Source organism: Anneissia japonica, unplaced genomic scaffold, assembly GCF_011630105.1.
Source record: "Anneissia japonica isolate Jap-2015-1 unplaced genomic scaffold, ASM1163010v1 scaffold287969_len279043_cov187, whole genome shotgun sequence".
NCBI lineage: Eukaryota > Metazoa > Echinodermata > Crinoidea > Comatulida > Comatulidae > Anneissia > Anneissia japonica.
Genome location: NW_022701057.1, coordinates 56814 through 68291, shown reverse-complemented (window position 1 = coordinate 68291; position 11478 = coordinate 56814). Strand labels below are relative to the sequence as shown.

The 11478-nt window shown below is 34.8% G+C and overlaps 1 protein-coding gene across 1 annotated transcript in view; it reads left to right on the top strand.

Annotated features, from left to right (window-relative positions):
- Nucleotides 1-11478, top strand: part of LOC117103468 (protein CASC1-like) — a gene marked incomplete at its 5' end in the record, with an annotated part of 68483 nt that overhangs the window by 3392 nt on the left and 53613 nt on the right. The window contains 2 exon segments of the mRNA XM_033244022.1: nt 903-1131; nt 2925-3042. Of these exon segments, the coding sequence (XP_033099913.1) occupies nt 903-1131; nt 2925-3042 (347 nt within the window).

Genomic DNA, 11478 nt, shown 5'->3' with positions numbered 1-11478 from the left:
GCATAACGACATCCCTGCACTTCTCAGAACCCCTTATCCCCCCCCCCCTTTCATAAATTTCTGGATCCGCCTCTGATTATTTTTGACTGAAAATGAAAACACTGTATTACCTTACACAATCAGTATTCAAAAAGATACAGTAAGTTATTGCAATTCCCAAATGTACATTGATTTTTTACGTACAAAGGAACGTACGCACCCGCAGGGTTCTGGTTTTAAAAAGGAGCAAAGTAATAATTTAAGATTGAAATTCACATTGCAAAGTAGCTAAAATATTTTATACAAAATTTATTTATTAAAACTATACTATTATTTTGAAAACTATTATTAAAGTTTGAGGCATGTAGAGTAGATTTGGTATGCATTTATATATTCAGAATATGAACAGTTAGTTTGCACTTATGTTGGAGTGCAAAATGGGCGCTGCAAACTTGGTCCCTTAATATTGGCTATGTTCTCACACGGTAGCTAACGGTTAGCAGGATCCGGATCCTGATCGCGCTAACCGATCGAGCATTCTCACGCAGGTGCTAACGGTAAGCGCTAACGGTTAGCTCCCGATCCGGATACTAGGGCTCTCATGAGAACCAGGCTATTAAATGGTGGCATTAATAAAATTACACAGTGTATAATACAGAAGAAAATATATTCTTATGTAAATTTACCTGATCTTATTTATATTTATATATTTATATATTTAACAAAAATACCTCATTTTTATATTAACTTAAGAGTAGAACCCACTTTTTATTTTTAAATATGTACTAAATAAGTACATTATAATCATGATATAATGAATAAACGAAATATAAAACAGAAATTTCTAACCCGGAACTCTCCTTTAAATGTATGACATTTTATTCTGCATTTAAAATCTACTCTAAATGCCTCAAACTTTACAGATTTAAGACTTTTAACTTTGAGGATAAAAAACAAGGATTTGAACTACCGAAGCAGCTTGCCCTATCGGACATTGCCATACGGATGATTAAGACAAAGTTTGATCACTACTCGCATCATTGCAAGACATACAAACTCAAGAAGAAACCCTCAGCGTTGATTGAAGAGGTGGATGTTGAACCAAAGACAGAAGATGAGACAGAGGGGGAAATTACTGATCTAGATGCACAGGTTAGTGTCATAGGTTCTTTCCACTACTAATTAGAGTTCATACATCAGAATGACAATGGCTAGTTAGCAGGCTAAACCCTGTTTGCTTTTTCCTGTAGCCATTGTCTAATTTTTTTGGAATGATGAAATATATGATTCTTAGTCGACAGAGAACCTGAGCTGTACATAACTATGATTAAATAAGGCCACAAAACCAAGATATAAATAGGCTAGGCAATCTAGAATATGAAGTCAAACAAATTGCAAACAAGGGTTTTTTTTTTTAAATCAAATACATATAATAAGGGGATGAAATTCCAGAAATCACACCTCGGGAACATATACAAATTAGCTAAAATATGCAAATTAGGTTGAAAATATAGGGTTCTCATATCTTGGCAACCGCTGGTTGCAGAGAGTTGATTTCTTTTTCAAATCAATTAGAACATGACATTGAAGGGTCAGAGACCCTTTCAACATATTCGCGGGTTGTTTTCGCGCTTCAGATTTTCCCAAATAGTAAATATTTTCTTTACTGCTGGATGTTACATAGATATCCATGGTCGTCACTATCTAAAGCCATGAAGGTGTTAAATTAAAGGCTAGCGATCTAGGCAAGGGCTAGAGTTTAAGTAGGCCTAGGCTAGGCCTAGTCATCCAGGCTGGCTCATTATAATGCCAATAAAATATATATAGTCATATATGTTAAATCAATGAATAAATGCTTTTTAACAAATAAATAGACAAGAACCTTCATTTTACGCAAGAAATATCCATCATTTATGTGTGAAATTTCGTTGCATCACCGCAAAACTGTAACAGTTCCCGGAGTTACCATGGGGATAAGAATAAAAATGCTTTTCATTTGCTTGTGGCGCTGTTCATAAAAAATGTCAACCTCGATGATGATGTCGTCGTTGATCCGCGACGGGTTTTTCAAAGAAAACAAACACACTTCATTTTAGTTTTAATGATCACTTATGTACAATATTCGGAAAAAGAAAACGTTCACCATAACATACAGTACATGACAGTATCCTAGTGTGTAGGCCTAGGGATAAATAGCTAGGCTAGGCCTGTACGTTGCTGTACGGTAAGACTTAGGCAAGGCTTGGCACACATGCGTATGGTGGCAAGGTTAGGCCCAGTGTACTGTACTGTAATACCATACATAGTAGAGCATATTTTTGTTGGTGTTAATATTTTCGCGTGTTTTTTTAATTCGTGCTAGCTTGTGCTGGCGCGAAGAGCGCGAAAAATAAATGTACCGCGAAAATTACCGGTTTTACAGTATGCAAATTAATAATGAAAACATAGAAATTCCATATCTTGGCAACCGCTGGTCGCAGAGAGTTGCTTTCTGTTTCAAATTAATCAGAACATGCATGTTTCTATTCGCCCTAATTAAACATTTGCCTAAAAAGTGAACGGAAATGCTACAATTGACCTCTGACCTTATATTCACTGACTTTGAATATCTCTGTAGCTAATGTAGTAACATAGAAACTTACTTTAGGTCTCAAATGCTTGTTTCTTTGCTTTATATTAATAGAAGGGATGGATTTGTGGAATTTCATCCCCTTATCGTATGTACTTGATTAAAAAAGAAAAACCTTTGTTTGCAATTTGTGCTAGAATGCCTAGCAAAAAAAAAAAAAAAAAAAAAATTAAATGAGTGATACATAAGCAATATCAGGTAAATTTCTTAACAATAAATTCATAACAGTTAATTGATTTAATTATTTTACACAACAGTTGGCTTAAAAAGTCACAATTGCATCGTTTGTTGCATTTTGCGATTATATGTATTCTAGAATAATTCTGAAGAGACTGGAGACAGGGAAAAAATAGAGAATGAAGAATCTACAGAAGATGAAGAAAAGAAAGATAATGCAGAAAAACAAGAAGAGGAGACCAAGGTAGAGCAACCAGGTTAGTTATTTCCATGGTAAAGGAAGAATTAAAAAATTTTACTACATATGGTGATTCTAGCATATGCAGGGGGAAGGGGAAAATCAGTTTGACATGGGTGAGAAGCTGGTGGGGTCTTGGAGGACAGGCCCGACCCAACCACCTTTGTCATTATACCTTCAAACTTATACATATCAGATCAAAAAACAAAAATAATGTTAGGCAGTTGGCCCAAAGGAGATTCCCTGTGGATTTGGGAAGTTACAGTATGTTCCAGGTTGGAATAAATGTCCAATGACCAAGGAAGTGAAGGGAGGTTGCGTGCGAGAAATTTTGCTATTGCATCTGACTGTATCAAATGGTGACCCTTTTTGAATGACCTATGAAGTGTCCCACTCACCTGGCACACCTGTCTACTGCGTCAAACTCGCAAGGGCAAGATCTGCTGGCACAAAATTTCATTGTATCTACTATTAAGGACTGTTATGACCACTCTGGTCAGCTGTTGTTAATATTATACTGCGTTTTAAAACAAACAAAATATCTTTTTCAATCAATGTCTGTGAACCAGCCAACAGGGGTCCCAAGTTAAGAGACACCACAGGTCTGTTTAATTAACACATCCAACAAAATATCTTTTTCAATCAATGTCTGTGAACTAGCCATCAGGGGTCCCAAGTTAAGAGAAGCCACAGGTCTGTTTAATTAACACATCCAACAAAATATCTTTTTCAATCAATGTCTGTGAACTACCAATCAGGGGTCCCAAGTTAAGAGAAGCCACAGTCTGTTTAATTAACACATCTAATTTTTGTTGCTGTCCGTGGTTACACTTGTGACCAGTAAACCAGCGAGAATATTAATATTAGTAATTAATTTGCGTTAGTTTCTAGGAGATATTTGCTTACTCGCAAGAGTGTGGATAGTGCTGATTGTCACAAGTTGCCCCAGAATTCCAAAATCGAGACAGGACCTCTGCAATAAGTTACGACACAGAATTAAACTCGGGTTAAACTTTATTAACCACAGCACATCACATTAACAATAAGTCCATTTAACTATCGCAATTTATACCCTTATCCCTTTGTATCATATATTTAACTAGTTGTGCACGTTGCCATTAATATACTGGACAACGATCTCCAATTATATAATAATAACCATAATAATAACAATATAATGTTACCATTAACTTGTCATTCATAAACAATTCATACCAATGATATTTAACTAATTGTGCTCATTATCAATAAACTACACATTACATAATATTTAATATATCGATGTATGCTAATCGAACAGTTCACAACAATATCAATTACTAAACAGTTATGCTCACTATAATTATATTACACATCGATCTCCAATAATATATAATATATATATCAATGTGTAATGATTCACAACAATAATAACCACTAAACTACTAAGCTCATTATTATTAATCTACACATTGATCTCCAATAATATATAATATATCAATGAATAGCTCAAGAATAATAACGCTACTATTATCATGGCTTACAAGTAATAATTTCAACAATACAGTTAACCATAGTATCAACATAGAAAAAAAGATCATTAGTTTACAAATTGCGATAATCAATTCTGTCTATCATGATTGGTACTACAAACAAGTATTCAGTATTGCATATAAAGACATTTTTGCTTGCAAGACTATCAATTAAGCATATCTCTATCACATTAACAATTTACAATCAACACTTCAAGGCAATGCAATAATAACTGGTTATAACAATAATAACAATAATAGTAATAAACAAATAAAAGAATAATAACGCTTATAACGTGGCTAACACAAACACAGCTCTTATAACTTGGCTAACACGAACTCAGCTCTTCAACGTGGCTAACACGAACTCAGCACTTATAACGTGGCTAACACGAACACAGCTCTTATAACGTGGCTAACACAAACACAGCTCTTCTAACGTGGCTAACACGAACCCAGCACTTACAACGTGGCTAACACGAACCCAGCACTTCTAACATGGCTAACACGAACCCAGCACTTCTAACGTGGCTAACACGAACTCAGCTCTTCAACGTGGCTAACACGAACTCAGCTCTTATAACGTGGCTAACACGAACTCAGCTCTTATAACGTGGCTAACACGAACTCAGAACTATGGGTGTACAAAAAAACCTCATAATAATAATTTAATAAGTTTAGCTCCCGAGTTTGAGATTCCCGGCATCAAGTGGTCAATCGGAAAGAGCAATTGGTCTGTGCTTCCAATCTTCCTCCTGTTCTTCTGACCATCTAAGATCTACAATACAATACAATAATACATGACATAACAAAGAATCTACAATTCCATAATGTTTTTCAAGGCTATAAAGTTTCATTTTAATTTAGGGCCTTCACACAAGCAAGGGTAAGTATAGTAATAATCAATATACTTGCACATTTAATTATTAAGAACCAAAAACAAATACAGGAAAACTCACGGTCACGATCTTATGCCTGCTTCGTGTCGGTTTTGGGTCTGTCATGTAACACTGCCACACCAGTACGTGAAACTGAGCCACAGTACCCGATATACCATACAACGCACGGACATCTACGGCACAGCATACAAGACACAAGACATTACCCAGCCAATCCCGCACGCAGCCGTTCCACTCAACACAAGGAAAAAAAAAACACTTTCACCACAACGCTTCACTCAAATACTGTCGCAAACCTGAGCCATGCTTTATTATTTAAATAACCACACATGATGCAAATATACGCTGAAAGTCATGTTTATTCAAATACAAAAAAAGCATGAACTTGTTAAACTGATTTTCGTGGGACTTGGGATTAATACCCACAAACCGTATTATTCAATGTCGTATTTAGATCTGTGTTTTAATTATTTGTCTGTGGTATACGATATACCAAAACAAATGAAAAATAACATTTAAAACTTTCTTTCTTTAGTAGATTCCCATGAAAATGAAGAGCACATTTTTTTCCCATAATTTATGACAATATTAAAAATTTAAATCACTTAACTTATATCCCAAAAGTGGTTAAAAAAAATGGTAAATCTTGGCTCTCAAAGTAAACACCAGCAGTGATTTTGTCAATGGATCCTGTCAGTGACTGCAATGTGTCTTCTGAAGAAGTGGCTACTACAACAGTAACAGTAGATATGGTGCTTGGTTGTTATTGTGCTTGCTTTCCGATCTCCTATGTTCAAATCCTGCGACAACAAGGTTTGCTCTTGCAATTAAAAACATCTCATAAAAACATGTAGTTTCTAGAGTATCCCTATTATCCTGTGTTAAGTTACTAGTTGAATTAGTTTTTTTTGTTTTTGTTTATTATTTTAAAATAAATTTGTTTTTTTCTCTCATGTTTTATTTTGTATTTGTAGGCATGCTAATATATCTTTGTAGCTGAGTTTCCTTCTTGATTTTGAGCAAATATAGACACCTTACACAGTGTTTTTGGGTTTTTTTTACATATTGTTATGTGTTACTATTATGTAATGTACACATTTTTTCATTTATATTGTCAGCCGAATATTTATTTCAAGAAAAGAAGTTTTAATTATTTTTAAATAAAATTTTTCCAGCTATTTTTGTTGCGGTTCATAAAGTTGGAAGTTTTGCCTGTCGAGATTGATGGGGAAATTTCACTGGCATTGTGTGTCAGGCGTCATTGACATGGGGGGAAAGGAAAGGCTAAAATATCAAAATTAAAATCTGCTGTTGTCAGTCTATCTGTATTGATATTTTCCCCATTTTTATTACCAAATTTCAAATTTTTTCCCTTACCTGTCAACAAAATTATAACAGTTGCTTTTTATAATGAATCATACATAGTTATGAAATTACTATTTTTTGTAACTTAATCTGTCGTCCTAACCATACTGTATTTTATTAATTTTCTTATTATTTTGCGAAAATATTGTTGTGGTTTACATGAAATTGTATGGTTCTATATCATATATTTTTACCATTGGAATGGGTTTCTTATGAAAGTGTGCTCGTCATTGGTCAAATTGCTTCAATATTCCATATTGTGTACATCAGCCAATCACAGCCTGGAATGGTAAGCTTTACAGGCAATATTACGTCTTTGATGAGTCTAAATTTAGTAGCGATGATGTACAGCCGTTTTAAATTTTGTGGTGCCTGCAAAGTACAGTCCGTGCGAATAAGTGAATGAGTTTTGGCCTAGCCATGAGAAGATTGTTTAGAGAATTAAAAAAATTGTGTTTAGGTCAAATCAAAACCTTATTGACAAAAATAAAGGCTAGATAGGTGATGGCGAGGTCCGCATGCAGTTCTCCTTTCTAGGCCTAGAACTTGACAAATCGAATAGTAGATAGGCTACTATCGTGTAATAGTTCAGATATTACAGAAAATGTAGGCTATCTTTTATGGATTCAAACTAATCACAAGTTTTATGTGTAATAAACCACACATTCAAATCACTGTGTTTTAGAAAACCATTTACTTATATGTTTTGTTGTATTTTTGGGGTCTGTCCATGCGGTATGTCATACCATTACTCCATGGTGGGCATACAGTATCTTGCAGAAATAAATCTGAATTACAAAACTGAGTTGTTAAATATTAATAAAAACAGGAACAGAAAACATTACATCTAAACAGCAGCGATAAAAATTTGAATCAATAACAATGATGATAATAATAATAATATAATAATAGTGACACTGAGAATATTACTATTAATGATAATAATAATAATAATAATACACATTTTTAAAGCGCCTTTTAAAGCAAACAAAACTGGCTTGTCACCGGCGCTGGAGCACGTTAGAAAGAAGTTGAACTATTTTGAAGAGGAAGAATTTAAGAGTAGATTTGAATAATTGCGGATCAGAAATTATACGTAATTGAGGAGGCAGAGAGTTCTAGAGTTAAGGATGATAATAATAATAATAGCAATAATTACAGTAATAATAATACCACAACTACTACTGTACTACTACTAATAATAATAATAATAGCAATAACAACATTGTAATAGCAAAGGTAATAAAAATTGCACCAGAAAACATCACAATGAGGAAGCCAAGCCTAAAAAAAATTTTAATTGTATCATCAAGACATTGATGAGCCCGAATTGGAAACGGCATCCCTCAGTGTCAGCTATAAGTGTAGGCGTGATTAAATGGAGTTGAGAAGTTTGGTCAGAGCTGGGAGGGGACTATTACTGAACCTTTTGGTTTTACATTTATAATTCTGGTAGGTTAAGCTGTATTGCATAGAGGCATATGGTGAGCACGTTTACTAAGTGGGAACCATGGTTTGAAACAATCCGTTTCGGTGCATTTGCCAGCAAATTTAGTGCACAGCTGGACCCTGCGGGAAGCAAGGGTCTCCACTCCGAGCTCAGACAGTGCAAGATCATAGCTTTCATATTTACCCATAATGCATCTACGTGCCCGTTTCTGAATACGCTCGATAATCAGGGATTGTGAATTTGTTAAGCCAAAATGCCACACAGTCGCAGCGTATTCAAGTGTCGGCCTGATGTAAGCCTTGTAACATTAATTAATTCAGATTTTGTCCAACCTGTTGTGTTTTAGCAATCGTAATGATAAACAATTTTTGGTTGCCCTTCTTAGTTTCTATGCATGTAATGCAATAGGAACTATTGTAATTACTTTTCACTGTTTTCCCTGTGTAGTGTGTGTGTTTGTAGACATTTATGCAAATACACATGCTTAAAAAAAAAGTTTTCCAACATTTTGTTTTTCCTCGCAATGCCAAGTTCGATGTGAAGTTTCTGCAGTGTTCAGTCAGGGCTCTCGCTAACCTATTGGCAAGTCTGCATGGAAGAAAATATTTTGGTTTTGTGGCAAAAAAAAAATCAACTGCTGTAGGCATAGGCATTTTGAAAAAGGCTTAAAATTAAAAAAAGCTTTCTGAAATACATCGTTTTTTTCATTTAGATCTCTATTTTTCGCTACTTCAATGCGACGTTTTTTTTCTGTTGTGGGAGTAATCATACGAAGGTACTATATCCCCGACAGTTAGCTATGCAGCAGTGTACCCTTTGAATGCAAACTGAAGACGAGTGAATATATAAATGCAGCCGACTGTGGGGTACATAACGACTATCTAGCTTAGGCTTTCCACAAATACATGAGGCCTAGTTTAGTACCGTGTTTACAGCGATGCGAGGGTGGTAGATGGTTTAATCAATGTTATCGTCTAATACGTAAAATACATTAAATAATGTGTGTAAAATTTAAGAATGCACTGTGTGGGTCGTTTTCTTTGTTATGCGGTAGTATACATAGCAGATTGATGGCAGCAAGGCTAGGCCTAGCCTAGGGCCTAGATCGTGTACGTTCTTGATCATTGTGATGAAACCTTCGGGTGACAGACGATTGGGCCCAACTGGTGTGGACGATATGGCCCAAGCTATTTTTAAATGCTGTAAATTGTAGTCTAATCCCCCACTCCCGATATTGTTCCAAACTACTTTAGGCTAGGCCTACGAAATTTTTTCAAAGAAATTTGCTAAAAATATTACTGTAAATTGCCTATCAAATTACATTACCAATATTGTCTAAAATCACTATTTTGGGCCATAAAGACTCCCTGAATTTTTCAACCACCACACAAATTTGACCTAACCATATTTTCTGATTATGTCATTTATGATGACTTAATCAGAAAATATGGTTGGTTAAGTCATGTATCATGCATAGAAACGTCGACGCCTGCAAGGCTCTGGTTTACAATTGCTGATGTATTGCTTTCCCACTTAAGATCAGAGTCAAATGTAACACCTAAAATTTGTACCAAGTTTACCAACGGAATGGTGAGATCACGGTCTGGAATTTGGCAGCGACCAAAATAAATCAGCATAATTTGGCATTTACTAGGGTTTAATTTTAGTTTATTATTTGTAGCCCACTCAGATAAGTTATCAAGAAATATTTGCAATTTTCATTATCCCCACTTTAGTACATTCCTCCATGGTGAGGTTGTTGACATACTTCCAGACCGGGATCCCAGCATTATTGGAATCATGGAGAGCATCATTGATGATGACCAAGAAAGTAATAACTGCTAGTAGTGTTCCTTGGGGAACACCTCCAGACAACTTTACCCATTCTGATAATGTATATTTATATTTTATCATTTGCCATTTACTAATTAAGAAATCAGTAATCCAAAGCAATGCATAGGGCGGTACATCTAACTCAAACAATTTAAAAATAGCAATTTTTTGATCAACAAGATCAAATGCTTTACTGAAGTCAGTGAGAGTGAGTGCATATACTGTACATTATTGGGGATTTCAGATTTTGTCATAATATAATGGTAGATGTCAATGAGGCAATGGGTGGTGGAAATGCCTTTTTGGTTGCCAAATTGTCTGAAATCAAGCTTAGGTTGAATAGCATCAAGGACGATTTTAGTTACTTTACGTTCTGCAATTTTAGAGACAGTAGAAGTGAGTCATATAGGTCTTAATTTATGTAATGTAGGGGGAAAAGCCTTAGGGACAGGTATGACATTCGCCTGTTTCCACTGAGAGGGACACTTTAATCAATTCCGTAACAGGTTTTGCTGAATTCATAGGTACAAAGTTTTAGAAGTTTCGGAGGGGTCCCATCAGGGCCTCCTGATTTGGCAATAGAGATATTGTGGAGATCCTGGTATATTTTCTAAGGGTAGATTTGAGGAGATGGCACAGGGGAAGGCAATGTTATTGTGGTGGATGGGAGGGCTTAAGTTAGTTAAATTGCGGATTTCCCTGTGCCACCTCCTGGGTTCAGTTTCTCGTAGACATTTCACCTTGCGTTGGCCATATTGGAATTTAGCTTTTCTTATCTCGTAAATTACTTGATTAAGCAATAACTTTCTAAGGGAATCATTAACTTTCGCAAAAGCTACCTGGTTAATTTTTCCCAATTTAAGGTCTGCAAAGCTTGTGTACTTGAATCATCTTTTCTTTTTTTCAGAATTATTTTTGCTGCTCTATTTTGTAAGACTTGTAATTTGTTTTTTTGTATTTTAGTAGATCTAACACATACTAGGTTACAGTATTCAAAATGAGGAGCAATATTATGGTTTTGTACATAAGAGATTGTTGATCATTTGATAGAAATTTAGAAGTCTTTTTTAAATAGTACAAACCTAGCAGAACTTTAGTTTTTACATTATCAGTTTGCTTATTCCATGATAAATTTTCATCGATATAAATACCAAGGTGTTTGCAATAACTAACTCTGTTTAAACAATTATTTTCTATATACAAATTAACATTACTGTTTGATAATTTAGAAAGTTTTTTCTTTGTACCAATAAACATACATTCTGTTTTTTGTACATTTAATGTAAGTTTATTGTTAATAAGCCACTTTCTAATGCTTTCAAGGTCAACATTTAAGTTATGTACAACATTATCAATATTAGGAGATGAATAATAAAGTATTGTATCATCAGCATACA